The sequence below is a fragment of the Argopecten irradians genome, chromosome 9 (assembly GCF_041381155.1).
Source record: "Argopecten irradians isolate NY chromosome 9, Ai_NY, whole genome shotgun sequence".
Taxonomy (NCBI): domain Eukaryota; kingdom Metazoa; phylum Mollusca; class Bivalvia; order Pectinida; family Pectinidae; genus Argopecten; species Argopecten irradians.
The window spans coordinates 2215092-2232637 of NC_091142.1; the positions used below are offsets into that span (position 1 = coordinate 2215092).

General features: G+C 42.3%; 1 protein-coding gene across 1 annotated transcript in view; it reads left to right on the forward strand.

Moving 5' to 3' along the window:
• Window positions 1-17546, forward strand: part of LOC138331151 (carboxypeptidase M-like) — a 61455-nt gene that overhangs the window by 14492 nt on the left and 29417 nt on the right. Inside the window, exons 2-3 of the mRNA XM_069278622.1 lie at window positions 5401-5584; window positions 10229-10326. Of these exons, the coding sequence (XP_069134723.1) occupies window positions 5401-5584; window positions 10229-10326 (282 nt within the window). The remainder of the gene's footprint in view (window positions 1-5400; window positions 5585-10228; window positions 10327-17546) is intronic.

Sequence of the window (17546 nt, forward strand, 5' to 3'; positions counted from 1 at the left end):
AAATGGCAGATTTTTGTGTAAGAATCGTTTCCGGAGCACAACTCTAAAACCAGCAGAGATATTTCCATGAAACTTCATAGACACATTGTTCTTATGGTCTAGTAGTGCCTTTTGCTATTTTTAGGTTTTCACTTTTTGTGCTTACAAACTTGCTTCAGCTTTAATATCTCCATTGGCGGGGGATCTGAATAACTATGTCCTTGTTATGTTTTTATTTCTGATTTATTTTGTGTGTGGTATATTTGGTGTGGTATATTTAGTGTGTGGTATATTTGGTGTGTGGTATATTTGGTGTGTGGTATATTTGGTGTGTGGTATATTTGGTGTAATATAGTTGATGTGTGGTATATTTGGTGTGTGGTATATTTGGTGGGGTATATTTGGTGTGTGGTATATTTGGTGTGGTATATTTAGTGTGTGGTATATTTGGTGTGTGGTATATTTGGTATGTGGTATATTTGGTGTGGTATAGTTGATGTGTAGTATATTTAGAGTGTGGTATATTTAGTGTGTGGTATATTTGGTGTGTGGTATATTTAGTGTGTGGTATATTTGGTGTGTGGTATATTTAGTGTGTGGTATATTTGATGTGTGGTATATTTGGTGTATGGTATATTTAGTGTGTGGTATATTTGGTGTGTGGTATATTTGGTGTGTGGTATATTTGGTAGTTGGTATATTTGATGTGTGGTATATTTGATGTGTGGTATATATGGTGTGTGGTATATTTGGTGTGTGGTATATTTGGTAGTTGGTATATTTGATGTGTGGTATATTTGATGTGTGGTATATATGGTGTGTGGTATATTTGATGTGTGGTATATTTAGTGTGTGGTTTATTTGACGTGTGGTCTATTTGGTGTGTGGTCTATTTGGTGTGTGGTATATTTGATGTGTGGTATATTTGATGTGTGGTATATTTAGTGTGTGGTATATTTGATGTGTGGTATATTTGGTGTGTGGTATATTTGATGTGTGGTATATTTAGTGTGTGGTATATTTAGTGTGTGGTATATTTGACGTGTGGTCTATTTGGTGTATGGTATATTTGGTGTGTGGTATATTTGGTGTGTGGTATATTTGATGTTAGGTGTTAGTGTTATTTCGGACTGAAGAAGGCCCTATAGTGGCTGAATATATATTCCATAGAAATGATTTTGATTTTACTTTGAATTTATTTATTTTGGCCTTTTATTTCGGATTATTAATATACTAGCTTTATACCGTTTTTCCTCATTATGGTATATTTGGTATGTGGTATATTTGGTGTGTGGTATATTTGGTATGTGGTGTGTATGGTATATAATTGGTGTGGTATATTTGGTGTGTGGTATATTTGGTGTGTAGTATATTTTGTGTGTGGTATGTTTGATGTGTGGGTATTTTTGTGTGTGGTGTATTTGGTATGTGGTATATTTGGTGTGTGGTATATTTGATGTGTGGTATATTTTGTGTGTTGTATATTTGATGTGTGGTATATTTTGTGTGTGGTATATTTTGTGTGTGGTATATTTTGTGTGTGATATATTTGATGTGTGGGTATTTTTGTGTGTGGTATATTTGGTGTGTGTGGTATATTTGATGTGTGGTATAGGAGATTTCAGAAAAGATGGCGTGACGTCACAGAAAGTTTACATCACGGTCCTCAAAGGTACAACCACAGTATGGTTACTAATAAAAACAATAACTGATACGTACATTCCTGCTACACAATCGATACTTTGACAAAAACATACACATTCATACTTGAAAATTCCGATTTTAAAATTGTTTCTTATTGTTTCAGAGGTTACAGACATTTATATTTTTGCATTTACAATTGTTTATTGCTAAATATATTTGTGTAGATTTAATGTTAAAGCCAGCTTGCTAAGTGGTGTCGGGCCGTCACAGTACCCGTTTTTTCTTCACAGATAGAAATCCATGTTGTGAAAAAGTTATGAATAGATAATTGATTTTGTTGAGTAACTTTCTGTTATATATGAAAAGCTGTTCACAACACTATTAGATATAACGAAATGTGAACCACCTTGCCAGACCACGGCCGCTTGTGCATGGCTTCGCTGATAGATCACCTCAGGCCACATCTTATAGTTGGGAATTTAATAATATAAATACGTAATTACCAACACATATCTCAATAAGTACTTGTAAAAGATATATATTTCGTTCTTTATCATGTATATCTTGCTTTAAAGGAATGCTATAAACCACTGTGTTACACTTATATGCAGATCTACGCAATGTACATGTTTACGTAAACGTAAGGACGCCGATATCTCGAAAAATAAAATGGTGAAATCGTTTAGTTTTAATGCTGTAGAGTTCATTTTTTAATTTCAGTCGCTTTTATTCCATGGGCTTCTAAGTGAAGTCTCTCAAATTGAAGTGATATTACTTAAAAATAATTTGAATACATGTTAGATAGACTACATTTAGATTTATGAATACAGATCATAATACTGTAAATGCCGACTAGGACACATTGCGCACGGCTTCGAAAATCTTAAAATACTAAAAGTTCTGTTTAAAAATATGATAAAAAGTAATTATAAACTGACTCATTTGTATGTCATAAACTAAAATCCAAAATTTCTGACGAAAAATTTATCCAGAATACGTAATTTTGTGACTCTGAAAAAGGACGAAATTCGAGATCTCGGCAGTACTGTATGATCAAACTTTAATTTGGTGATAATCACACATCTTAAGGTGTTTTAAAAAGTAAGATTATGAAAACAGTAATCGCTTATTAAAATTTCAGTACGATATTTGCGTAACTTTGAATTTAATTTGTAATTTCAAGCTGATATTTGCAATATTCTGTCAATGTTTATACATAATGGCGACCGTGTTTTTTTCTCATGGCGGTCGAAAATGGAGTATAAACATCGTAAAATATATGAATACCATATGTTTATATTTATATATTATTGTTACATATTTTTATTTACACCTTTTGAAATTAAGATAAAGCAACAATTGTCGGATTGCCGTACTATTTATTACAATAAAATGTAAACAAACATCGAAGCGGCTGTGTTCCCACCATGTTAATGTGTACAGATATACGGAGTTGTACCTTTGAGTGCCCGGATGTACCTTTGAGTGACGACATCACCATCTTTTCTGAAATCTCCTATATTTGATGTGTGGTATATTTAGTGTGTGGTATATTTGATGTGTGGTCTATTTAGTGTGTGGTATATTTGATGTGTGGTATATTTGGTGTGTGGTATATTTGATGTGTGGTATATTTAGTGTGTGGTATATTTAGTGTGTGGTATATTTGGTGTGTGGTATATTTGGTGTGTGGTATATTTAGTGTGTGGTATATTTGATGTGTGGTATATTTGGTGTGTGGTATATTTGATGTGTGGTATAGTGGTATATTTAGTGTGTGGTATATTTGATGTGTGGTATATTTGGTGTGTGGTATATTTGATGTGTGGTATATTTAGTGTGTGGTATATTTAGTGTGTGGTATATTTGATGTGTGGTATATTTGGTGTGTGGTATATTTGGTGTGTGGTATATTTAGTGTGTGGTATATTTAGTGTGTGGTATATTTGATGTGTGGTATATTTGGTGTGTGGTATATTTGGTGTGTGGTATATTTGGTGTGTGGTATATTTGGTGTGTGGTATATTTGGTGTGTGGTATATTTGGTATGTGGTATATTTGGTGTGTGGTATATTTGGTGTGTGGTATATTGTGTTTCTGGATTATTTTCTATATGCCATATCCTGAAATGTTGATAACCATCCGATATACATTACAGTCTTTGCCGGTTTGTAAAAATACTTACTATATTTAGTTCTATTTTTTGTGGTAGTTTTATTTTAGTTTTTCTTGCGCTGTCTTTGAAGCAATAATTCATGTACAGTGCTAAATTTTTACGGTATTTAATCACAGAATCATGCTATTTATAACCGTCCTAATAAATCAAAAAATTTCACTATAATAAGTATATTTACAGAATTTGTTAAAATTCATCTTTCTCGGAAAATTTTGTCTTCAAAACGTTCTTGCTGACAATTACAAAATTGAGCTTATGTCATGGTGGGGCGTCCAATGTTCGTCGTCCGTCCGTCAACATTTCTAAATCGCTACTAGACATAGAGCTCTACATGGGTTATAACTAAATTTGGCCAGACACATCCTTGGGGGAAGGGGAACAGCGTTTGTATGAATTATGGCTCTGATGCCCTGGGGGCAAGAGGGGTGGGGCCTTATAGGGAAATTAGAGGTAAATCCTTTAAATCGCTACTTGTCACAGAGCTTAACATGGATTGTAATAAAATTTGGCCAGAAACATCCACTGGAGAAGAGAAACAGCGTTTGTATGAATTTCGGCTCTGACTCCCCGAGGGCAGGAGGGGTGGGGCCCAATAGGGGAAATAGAGGTCAATCCTTTAAATCGCTACTAGTCATAGAGTTCAGCATGGATTGTAACCAAATTTGGCCAGAAACATCCTCTTAGGAAGGGGAACAGTGTTTGTATAAATTTCGGCTCTGACCCCCCGGGGGGCAGAAGGGCCGGGCCCAATAAGGGAAACTAGAGGTAAATGTATAAATTCCAGCAGGAAAGGAACAATGAACCTGTATTCAGAACATTAGTTGGCATTAAAAACCAGGTGAGCGATACAGGCCTCCGGGTCTCTTCTTTTAAGAATTGGATCTGCCTTGCTAAGAGTTGATGCCTATTCATTATGTAATCAAATGCTGATAAGACTTAGCATTATTGTTAACTCATTTTGTATAAACATGGCAGTTCTTTATGTTATGAGGTTGCTTTTAATACGTTTTAGGTCACCTGACCATCTCACCAGTGACCTGACCAAAGGTCATGGTCACCTATTGCAATAGTCTTTTGTTTGTCATCCGTTAACTACTGAACATGATAACTTGAGTAAATATTCACGGAGGTTTAATGGAACTTTGTATTTAGACTAACATATACAGTAAATCCCTATAACTGAACAGCAGGGGACCAGATCAATAGTTAGAGAAATACAGGGTATTCGACTCATCCGACGTTGGTCACGATCGATCATCACCAGTCAAAATGTCTGGTCTCGAACTTTGACCAACAATGTGTGTCAATGACATTTTAATTACCATGATTTTCAGCAATAAGTGTTTAATGGTAGCTATAATGATTTAATGATTTATTGACCTTTGTATTGATTTATTGACCTTTATAATGGTTTATTAACCTTTGTAATGATTTATTGACCTTTATAATGATTTATTGATTTTTGTTGTATTTATTGACCGTTGTAATGATATATTAACCTTTGTAATGATTCACTTAAAGCAAATGTTCATGAAGTTCAGTGAAACTTCATATCTAATAATCAGCTGACCGTTAAGGCCATTTTTATTGTTAAAAATCAGAAAATGCAGTGGAGCTGTACTTTGAGCTGGTTAACGGTTGCCATGGCGATGGTATCCTTGACAGTGGTGACAAGTTTGGACTTTAACTATCACCGACATCCAGCTATGGCTTCTTACTTACAGAACTTGAGTGTGAACTACCCGGATATCACCCACCTCTACAGTATAGGTCAGAGTGTAGAAGGTAAATATATAAACCTGAATATATAAACCTGTGTATACTGACCCTAACAGTATAGGTCAGAGTGTAGATATATAAACCTGTGTATACCGACCTAACAGTAAAGGTCAGAGTGTAGATATATAAACCTGTGTATACTGACCTAACAGTAAAGGTCAGAGTGTAAATATATAAGCCTGTGTATACTGACCCTAACAGTAAAGGTCAGAGTGTAAATATATAAGCCTGTGTATACTGACCCTAACTGTAAAGGTCAGAGTGTAAATATATTAGCCTGTGTATACTGACCCTAACAGTAAAGGTCAGAGTGTAAATATATAAGCCTGTGTATACTGACCCTAACAGTAAAGGTCAGAGTGTAAATATATAAGCCTGTGTATACTGACCCTAACAGTAAAGGTCAGAGTGTAAATATATAAGCCTGTGTATACTGACCCTAACAGTATAGGTCAGAGTGTAAATATTTAAACCTGTATTTATCGACCCTAACAGTAAAGGTCAGAGTGTAAATATTTAAACCTGTGTATACCGACCCTAACAGTATAGGTCAGAGTGTAAATATTTAAACCTGTATTTATCGACCCTAACAGTAAAGGTCAGAGTGTAAATATATAAACCTGTATTTATCGACTTAACAGTAAAGGTCAGAGTGTAGATATATAAACCTGTGTATACCGACCTAACAGTAAAGGTCAGAGTGTAGATATATAAACCTGTGTATACCGACCATTACAGTAAAGGTCAGAGTGTAGATATATAAACCTGTGTATACCGACCTAACAGTAAAGGTCAGTGTAGATATATAAACCTGTGTATACCGACCTTAAACAGTATAAGTCAGAGTGTAGATATATAAACCTGTGTATACTGACCCTAACAGTAAAGGTCAGAGTGTAGATATATAAACCTGTGTATACTGACCCTAACAGTAAAGGTCAGAGTGTAAATATATAAACCTGTGTATACTGACCTAACAGTAAAGGTCAGAGTGTAGAAGGTAAATATATAAACCTGAATATATAAACCTGTGTATACTGACCCTAACAGTATAGGTCAGAGTGTAGATATATAAACCTGTGTATACCGACCTAACAGTAAAGGTCAGAGTGTAGAATATAACCTGTGACCTAACAGTAAAGGTCAGAGTGTAATATATAACCTGTGTATACTGACCCTAACAGTAAAGGTCAGAGTGTAAATATATAAACCTGTGTATACTGACCTAACAGTAAAGGTCAGAGTGTAAATATATAAGCCTGTGTATACTGACCCTAACAGTAAAGGTCAGAGTGTAAATATATAAGCCTGTGTATACTGACCCTAACAGTAAAGGTCAGAGTGTAAATATATAAGCCTGTGTATACTGACCCTAACAGTAAAGGTCAGAGTGTAAATATATAAGCCTGTGTATACTGACCCTAACAGTAAAGGTCAGAGTGTAAATATATAAGCCTGTGTATACTGACCCTAACAGTAAAGGTCAGAGTGTAAATATATAAGCCTGTGTATACTGACCCTAACAGTAAAGGTCAGAGTGTAAATATATAAGCCTGTGTATACTGACCCTAACAGTAAAGGTCAGAGTGTAAATATATAAGCCTGTGTATACTGACCCTAACAGTAAAGGTCAGAGTGTAAATATATAAGCCTGTGTATACTGACCCTAACAGTAAAGGTCAGAGTGTAAATATATAAACCTGTGTATACTGACCCTAACAGTAAAGGTCAGAGTGTAAATATATAAACCTGTGTATACTGACCCTAACAGTATAGGTCAGAGTGTAAATATTTAAACCTGTATTTATCGACCCTAACAGTAAAGGTCAGAGTGTAAATATATAAACCTGTGTATACCGACCCTAACAGTAAAGGTCAGAGTGTAAATATATAAACCTGTATTATACCGACCCTAAACAGTAAAGGTCAGAGTGTAAATATATAAACCTGTGTATTTACCGACCTTAACAGTAAAGGTCAGAGTGTAGATATATAAACCTGTGTATACCCAACGTAACCGTTACTACCTAACAGTAAAGGTCAGAGTGTAGATATATAAACCTGTGTATACGACCTAACAGTAAAGGTCAGAGTGTAGATATATAAACCTGTGTATACCGACCTAACAGTAAAGGTCAGCCTAACAGTAAAGGTCAGTGTAGATATATAAACCTGTGTATATGACCTAACGACAGAGTGTAATATAAAACAGTTACTGACCCAACAGTAAAGGTCAGAGTGTAGATATATAAACCTGTGTATACTGACCTAACAGTAAAGGTCAGAGTGTAATATATATAAGACCTGTGTAAACTTGTATACTGACCCTAACAGTAAAGGTCAGAGTGTAAATATATAAACCTGTGTATACTGACCCTAACAGTAAAGGTCAGAGTGTAGATATATAAACCTGTGTATACTGACCTAACAGTAAAGGTCAGAGTGTAGATATATAAACCTGTGTATACTGACCTAACAGTAAAGGTCAGAGTGTAGATATATAAACCTGTGTATACCGACCCTAACAGTAAAGGTCAGAGTGTAAATATATAAACCTGTGTATACTGACCCTAACAGTAAAGGTCAGAGTGTAAATATATAAACCTGTGTATACGACCTAACAGTAAAGGTCAGAGTGTAAATATATAAGCCTGTGTATACTGACCCTAACAGTAAAGGTCAGAGTGTAAATATATAAACCTGTGTATACTGACCCTAACAGTAAAGGTCAGAGTGTAAATATATAAACCTGTGTATACTGACCCTAACAGTAAAGGTCAGAGTGTAAATATATAAGCCTGTGTATACTGACCCTAACAGTAAAGGTCAGAGTGTAAATATAAATAAGCCTGTGTATACTGACCCTAACAGTAAAGGTCAGAGTGTAAATATATAAACCTGTGTATACTGACCTAACAGTAAAGGTCAGAGTGTAAATATATAAGCCTGTGTATACTGACCTAACAGTAAAGGTCAGAGTGTAAATATATAAACCTGTGTATACTGACCCTAACAGTAAAGGTCAGAGTGTAAATATATAAGCCTGTGTATACTGACCCTAACAGTAAAGGTCAGAGTGTAAATATATAAGCCTGTGTATACTGACCCTAACAGTAAAGGTCAGAGTGTAAATATATAAACCTGTGTATACTGACCCTAACAGTAAAGGTCAGAGTGTAGATATATAAACCTGTGTATGTAAAGGTCAGAGTGTAATATATACCCTGTGTATACTGACCCTAACAGTAAAGGTCAGAGTGTAAATATATAAGCCTGTGTATACTGACCCTAACAGTAAAGGTCAGAGTGTAAATATATAAGCCTGTGTATACTGACCCTAACAGTAAAGGTCAGAGTGTAATATATAAGCCTGTGTATACTGACCCTAACAGTATAGGTCAGAGTGTAAATATATAAACCTGTGTATACTGACCTAACAGTAAAGGTCAGAGTGTAAATATATAACCTGTGTATACTGACCCTAACAGTAAAGGTCAGAGTGTAATATATATATAACCTGTGTATACGACCTAACAGTAAAGGTCAGAGTGTAAACCTGTGTATACTGAGTAACAGTAAGGTCAGAGTGTAATATATAAACCTGTATTTATCGACCCTAACAGTAAAGGTCAGAGTGTAGATATATACAAACTGTGTGTATACCGACCCTAACAGTAAAGGTCAGAGTGTAGATATATAAACCTGTGTATACCGACCTTAACAGTAAAGGTCAGAGTGTAGATATATAAACCTGTGTATACCGACCCTAACAGTAAAGGTCAGAGTGTAGATATATAAACCTGTGTATACCGACCTTAAACAGTAAAGGTCAGAGTGTAGATATATAAACCTGTGTATACTGACCCTAACAGTAAAGGTCAGAGTGTAGATATATAAACCTGTGTATACTGACCCTAACAGTAAAGGTCAGAGTGTAGATATATAAACCTGTGTATACTGACCCTAACAGTAAAGGTCAGAGTGTAGATATATAAACCTGTGTATACCGACCTAACAGTAAAGGTCAGAGTGTAGATATATAAACCTGTGTATACCGACCCTTACAGTATAGGTCAGAGTGTAGATATATAAACCTGTGTATACTGACCTTAACAGTAAAGGTCAGAGTGTAGATATATAAACCTGTGTATACCGACTCTTACAGTGTAAGTCAGAGTGTATATATATAAACCTGTGTATATCGACCTAACAGTAAAGGTCAGAGTGTAGATATATAAACCTGTGTATACCGACCCTAACAGTAAAGGTCAGAGTGTAGATATGTAAACCTGTGTATACTGACCCTAACAGTAAAGGTCAGTGTAGATATATAAACCTGTGTATACCGACCTAACAGTAAAGGTCAGTGTAGATATATAAACCTGTGTATACTGACCCTAACAGTAAAGGTCAGAGTGTAGATATATAAACCTGTGTATACCGACCGTAACAGTATAGGTCAGAGTGTAGATATATAAACCTGTGTATACCGACCTTAAACAGTATAGGTCAGAGTGTAAATATATAAACCTGGGTATACCGACCTAACAGTAAAGGTCAGAGTAGATATATAAACCTATGTATACCGACCCTAACAGTATATGTCAGATATATATATGTGTATATACAAGATGATATTCGTTGTTGTAGGTCGTGACCTCTGGGTTTTAGCCATTGGAAAATCTCCTAAAAGTCATGTGACACTTAGACCACATGTGAAGTATGTTGGTAATATGCATGGCAACGAGGTAACAAATTAATTAGTCTCTTCTGTAAATTATTATCTAAATTTTTGTTAAAAAGACACTTTGATAACAGATTCAGCGACATGCCACAACTTATTTTTGCAATTTCCTACTCTTCATTTATTAGCTCACTTTACCTGAGCTTATGTCATGATGCGGCGTCCGCCGTCCATCGTTCGTCAACATATCCTTTAATATGCTACTAGATATAGAGTTCTGCCTGCATTGATCAGGCCATTAACATCCTTGTGGGAAAAGGAGCAGAGTTTGTATGGGAATTTAAGTGTTACAGTATATGGAACCTTATGACACCTTTACTTTATAATCACTGACAGGGGCGGGATCAGTGTTAGGGGCGGGATCACCGATAGGGGCGGGATCAGCGTCAGGGGCGGGATCAGCATCAGTGGCTGGATCAGCATCAAGGGCGGGATCAGCATCAGGGGCGGGATCACGATAGGGGAGGGAGCAGCGACAGGGGCAGGATCAGCGATAGGGGTTGGATCAGCGTCAGGGGCAGGATCAGCATCAGGGACGGGAGCAGCGATTGGGGAGGGAGCAGCAACAGGGGCGGTATCAGCATCAGGGGCAGGAGCAGCGACAGGGGAGGGATGAGCGAAAGGGGTAGGATCATCGATAGGGGCGGGATCAGCGTCAGGGGCGGGATCAGCATCAGGGGCGGGATCAGCATCAAGGGCAGGATCAGCATCAGGGGCGGGATCAGCGATAGGGGAGGGAGCAGCGACAGGGGCAGGATCAGCGATAGGGGTTAGATCAGCGTCAGGGGCAGGATCAGCATCAGGGACGGGAGCAGCGATTGGGGAGGGAGCAGCAACAGGGGCGGTATCAGCATCAGGGGCAGGATCAAGGTCAGGGGAGGGAGCAGCAATAGGGGAGGGAGCAGCGACAGGGGCGGACGCAGCGACAGGGCAGGTGAGGGAGCAGCGACAGGGGCAGGAGCAGCAATAGGAGATTTCAGAAAAGATGGCGTGACGTCACAGAAAGTTTACATCTGGGTCCTCAAAGGTACAAACACAGTATGGCGACTAATAAAAACAATAACAGATACGTACATCGCTGCTACACAATCAATACTTTGACAAAAGTATACACATTCATACTTGCAAATTCCGATTTTAAAATTGTTTCTTATTGTTTCAGAGGTTACAGACATTTATATTTTTGTATTTACAATTGTTTATTGCTGAATATATTAATTTGTGTAGATAGAGTGTTGAAGCCAGCTTGCCAAGCGGTGTCGGGCCGTCACAGTACCCGTTTTTTCTTCACAGGTAGAAATCCTTGTTGTGAAAAGTTATGAATAGATCATTGATTTTATTGTGTAACGTTTCTGTTATACATGAAAAACTTGTTCACAATACTATTAAATATAACGAAATGTGAACCACATTGCCAGACCACGGCCGCTCGTGCATGGAGCCTTCGCTGGTAGATCACCTCAGGACACAGCCCATAGTTGGGAATTTAATAATATAAATACGTAATTACCAACACATATCTCAATAAGTACTTGTAAAAGATATATATTTCGTTCTTTTCCGTGTATATCTTCCTTTAAAGGAATGCTATAAACCACTGTGTTACACTTATATGCAGATCTTCGCAATGTACATGTTTACGTAAACGTATGGCTGCCGAGATCTCGAAAATTAAAATGGTGAAATCGTTCAGTTTTAATGCTGTAGAGTTTATTTTTTAATGTCAGTCGCTTTTATTCCATGGACTGCTAGTGAAGTCTCAAATTGAAGTGATATTACTTTAAAATAATTTGAATGCATGTTAGATAGACTACATTTAGATTTATGAATACAGATCGTAATACTGTAAATGCCGACCAGGACACATTGCGCACGGCTTCGAAAATCCTAAAATACTAAAAGTTTGTTTAAATACGATAAAAAGTAACTATAAACTGACTCATTTGTATGTCATGAGCTAAAATCCAAAATTTCTGACGAACAAATTATCTAGAATACGTAATTTTGTGACTCTAAAAAAGGGCGAAATTCGAGATCTCGGCAGTACTGTACGTAATGGCTGCCGTGCGCTTGGGGTGATCTACGAAAGCAAACTTTAATTTGGTGACAATCACACATCTTAAGGTGTTTTACAAAGTAAGACTAAGAAAACAGTGATCGCTTATTAAAATTTCAGTACTATATTTGCGGAACTTGGAATTTAATTTGTAATTTCAAGCTGATATTTGCAATATTCTGTCAATGTTTACACATAATGGCGACCGTGTTTTTCCTCGTGGCGGCCGAAAATGGAGTATAAACATCGTAAAATATATGAATACCATATATTTATATCTGTATATTATTGTTACATATTTTTATTTACACCTTTTGAAATTAAGATAAAGTAACAATTCTCGGATGGTCGTACTATTTATTACAATAAAATGTAAACAAAAATCGAAGCGGTTGTGTTCCCACCATGTTAATGTGTACAGATATACAGAGTTGTACCTTTGAGCGCCCGGATGTACCTTTGTGTGACGTCATCGCCATCTTTTCTGAAATCTTCTATAGGGAGGGAGCAGTGATAGGGTAGGGAGCAGTGATAGGGGAAGGAGCACCGTAGGGGTGGGAGCAGCGATAGGGGAAGGAGCACCGTAGGGGTGGGAGCAGCGATAGGGGAGGGAGCAGCGATAGGGGAGGGAGCAGTGATAGGGGAGGGAGCAGTGATAGGGGAGGGAGCAGTGATAGGGAGGGAGCAGTGATAGGGGAGGGAGCAGTGATAGGGGAGGGAGCAGTGATAGGGGAGGGAGCAGTGATAGGGGAGGGAGCAGTGATAAGGGAGGGAGCAGTGATAGGGGAGGGAGCAGTGATAAGGAGGGAGCAGTGATAGGGGAGGGAGCAGTGATAGGGGAGGGAGCAGTGATAGGGGAGGGAGCAGTGATAGGGAGGGAGCAGTGATAGGGGAGGGAGCAGTGATAAGGAGGGAGCAGTGATAGGGGAGGGAGCAGCGATAGGGGAGGGAGCAGCGATAGGGGAGGGAGCAGTGATAGGGAGGGAGCAGCGATAAGGAGGGAGCAAGCAGTGATAGGGAGGGAGCAGTGATAGGGGAGGGAGCAGTGATAGGGGAGGGAGCAGTGATAGGGGAGGGAGCAGTGATAGGGGAGGGAGCAGTGATAGGGGAGGGAGCAGTGATAGGGAGGGAGCAGTGATAAGGAGGGAGCAGTGATAGGGGAGGGAGCAGTGATAGGGCAGGGAGCAGTGATAGGGGAGGGAGCAGTGATAGGGAGGGAGCAGTGATAAGGAGGGAGCAGTGATAGGGGAGGGAGCAGTGATAGGGGAGGGAGCAGTGATAGGGGAGGGAGCAGTGATAGGGGAGGGAGCAGTGATAGGGGAGGGAGCAGTGATAAGGGAGGGAGCAGTGATAGGGGAGGGAGCAGTGATAGGGAGGGAGCAGTGATAGGGGAGGAGAGCAGTGATAGGGAGGGAGCAGTGATAAGGGAGGGAGCAGTGATAGGGAGGGAGCAGTGATAGGGAGGGAGCAGTGATAGGGAGGGAGCAGTGATATAAGGAGGGAGCAGTGATAAGGAGGAGCAGTGATAAGGAGGGAGCAGTGATAGGGGAGGGAGCAGTGATAGGGAGGGAGCAGTGATAGGGGAGGGAGCAGTGATAGGGGGGAGCAGTGATAGGGAGGGAGCAGTGATAGGGAGGGAGCAGTGATAAGGGGAGGGAGCAGTGATAGGAGGGAGCATGATAGGGAGGGAGCAGTGATAGGGGAGGGAGCAGTGATAGGGGAGGGAGCAGTGATAGGGGAGGGAGCAGTGATAGGGGAGGGAGCAGTGATAGGGGAGGGAGCAGTGATAGGGGAGGGAGCAGTGATAGGGAGGAGCAGGATAGGGAGGGAGCAGTGATAGGGGAGGGAGCAGTGATAGGGGAGGGAGCAGTGATAGGGGAGGGAGCAGTGATAGGGGAGGGAGCAGTGATAGGGGAGGGAGCAGTGATAGGGGAGGGAGCAGTGATAGGGGAGGGAGCAGTGATAGGGGAGGGAGCAGTGATAGGGGAGGGAGCAGTGATAGGGGAGGGAGCAGTGATAGGGAGGGAGCAGTGATAGGGGAGGGAGCAGTGATAGGGGAGGGAGCAGTGATAGGGGGGGAGCAGTGGAGGAGGAGCAGTGATAGGGGAGGGAGCAGTGATAGGGAGGGAGCAGTGATAGGGGAGGGAGCAGTGATAGGGGAGGGAGCAGTGATAGGGGAGGGAGCAGTGATAGGGGAGGGAGCAGTGATAGGGAGGGAGCAGTGATAGGGGAGGGAGCAGTGATAGGGAGGGAGCAGTGGGGAGGGAGCAGTGATAGGGGAGGGAGCAGTGATAGGGAGGGAGCAGGATAGGGGAGGGAGCAGTGATAGGGGAGGGAGCAGTGATAGGGGAGGGAGCAGTGATAGGGAGGGAGCAGTGATAGGGAGGGAGCAGCGATAGGGGAGGGAGCAGCGATAGGGAGGGAGAGCGATAGGGGAGGGAGCAGCGATAGGGGAGGGAGCAGCGATAGGGAGGGAGCAGCGATAGGGGAGGGAGCAGTGATAGGGGAGGGAGCAGTGATAGGGAGGGAGCAGTGATAGGGGAGGGAGCAGTGATAGGGGAGGGAGCAGTGATAGGGGAGGGAGCAGTGATAGGGGAGGGAGCAGTGATAGGGGAGGGAGCAGTGATAGGGGAGGGAGCAGTGATAGGGGAGGGAGCAGTGATAGGGGAGGGAGCAGTGATAGGGGAGGGAGCAGTGATAGGGGAGGGAGCAGTGATAGGGGAGGGAGCAGTGATAGGGAGGGAGCAGTGATAGGGGAGGGAGCAGTGATAGGGGAGGGAGCAGTGATAGGGGAGGGAGCAGTGATAGGGAGGGAGCAGTGATAGGGGAGGGAGCAGTGATAGGGAGGGAGCAGTGATAGGGAGGGGAGCAGTGATAGGGAGGGAGCAGTGATAGGGGAGGGAGCAGTGATAGGGGAGGGAGCAGTGATAGGGGAGGGAGCAGTGATAGGGGAGGGAGCAGTGATAGGGGAGGGAGCAGTGATAGGGGAGGGAGCAGTGATAGGGGAGGGAGCAGTGATAGGGAGGGAGCAGTGATAGGGGAGGGAGCAGTGATAGGGGAGGGAGCAGTGATAGGGGAGGGAGCAGTGATAGGGGAGGGAGCAGTGATAGGGAGGGAGCAGTGATAGGGGAGGGAGCAGTGATAGGGGAGGGAGCAGTGATAGGGGAGGGAGCAGTGATAGGGGAGGGAGCAGTGATAGGGGAGGGAGCAGTGATAGGGGAGGGAGCAGTGATAGGGGAGGGAGCAGTGATAGGGAGGGAGCAGTGATAGGGAGGGAGCAGTGATAGGGGAGGGAGCAGTGATAGGGGAGGGAGCAGTGATAGGGGAGGGAGCAGTGATAGGGGAGGGAGCAGTGATAGGGGAGGGAGCAGTGATAGGGGAGGGAGCAGTGATAGGGGAGGGAGCAGTGATAGGGGAGGGAGCAGTGATAGGGGAGGGAGCAGTGATAGGGGAGGGAGCAGTGATAGGGAGGGAGCAGTGATAGGGGAGGGAGCAGTGATAGGGGAGGGAGCAGTGATAGGGGAGGGAGCAGTGATAGGGAGGGAGCAGCGATAGGGAGGGAGCAGTGATAGGGAGGGAGCAGTGATAGGGGAGGAGCAGTGATAGGGAGGGAGGACAGTGATAGGGAGGGAGCAGTGATAGGGGAGGGAGCAGTGATAGGGGAGGGAGCAGTGATAGGGGAGGGAGCAGTGATAGGGGAGGGAGCAGTGATAGGGGAGGGAGCAGTGATAGGGGAGGGAGCAGTGATAGGGGAGGGAGCAGTGATAGGGGAGGGAGCAGTGATAGGGGAGGGAGCAGTGATAGGGGAGGGAGCAGTGATAGGGGAGGGAGCAGTGATAGGGGAGGGAGCAGTGATAGGGGAGGGAGCAGTGATAGGGGAGGGAGCAGTGATAGGGGAGGGAGCAGTGATAGGGGAGGGAGCAGTGATAGGGGAGGGAGCAGTGATAGGGAGGGAGCAGTGATAGGGGAGGGAGCAGTGATAGGGGAGGGAGCAGCGATAGGGGAGGGAGCAGCGATAGGGGAGGGAGCAGCGATAGGGGAGGGAGCAGCGATAGGGGAGGGAGCAGCGATAGGGGAGGGAGCAGCGATAGGGGAGGGAGCAGTGATAGGGAGGGAGCAGTGATAGGGAGGGAGCAGTGATAGGGGAGGGAGCAGTGATAGGGGAGGGAGCAGTGATAGGGAGGGAGCAGTGATAGGGGAGGGAGCAGTGATAGGGAGGGAGCAGTGATAGGGAGGGAGCAGTGATAGGGGAGGGAGCAGTGATAGGGCAGGGAGCAGTGATAGGGCAGGGAGCAGTGATAGGGGAGGGAGCAGTGATAAGGAGGGAGCAGTGATAGGGGAGGGAGCAGTGATAGGGGAGGGAGCAGCGATAGGGGAGGGAGCAGTGATAGGGAGGGAGCAGTGATAGGGAGGGAGCAGCGATAGGGAGGGAGCAGCGATAGGGAGGGAGCAGTGATAAGGGAGGGAGCAGTGATAGGGGAGGGAGCAGTGATAGGGAGGGAGCAGTGATAGGGGAGGGAGCAGTGATAGGGGAGGGAGCAGCGATAGGGAGGGAGCAGCGATAGGGCAGGGAGCAGCGATAGGGGAGGGAGCAGCGATAGGGGAGGGAGCAGCGATAGGGGAGGGAGCAGCGATAGGGGAGGGAGCAGCGATAGGGGAGGGAGCAGTGATAGGGAGGGAGCAGTGATAAGGGAGGGAGCAGCGATAGGGGAGGGAGCAGTGATATGGGAGGGAGCAGCGATCAATTCTTCTAAGTATTCATGTTTCTTTAATCTAGTCAACAACTAGGGATATTTTGGATGTGGCCATATTTTGGCTTATTTGGCGTTTGGCATGAAAGCGCCAAAACACCAACATTTGGCTATGTATTTATTTTTTTGTATATAACGATCAAGACATCTACATGCCATTACTAGGTATGTAAACATATACTCTTGGGTAAATTGCTCGATCACATTACATAAACATACATTTAAGGTATGTCCTGTCAACCGAAAAAATAATGTTACGCAAGGTATTTTTGTGAAAACATGTGCTATATTCAATAAAAAACCGACGTGAGTAGTTTTGAGAGCCTTATCAATACAAAGACAACATTCTGAATATTTGTCTTAAATAGAAGTGATTAATAGTCACATATCTTATGTTTGCACCAAAAAAACCTCGCG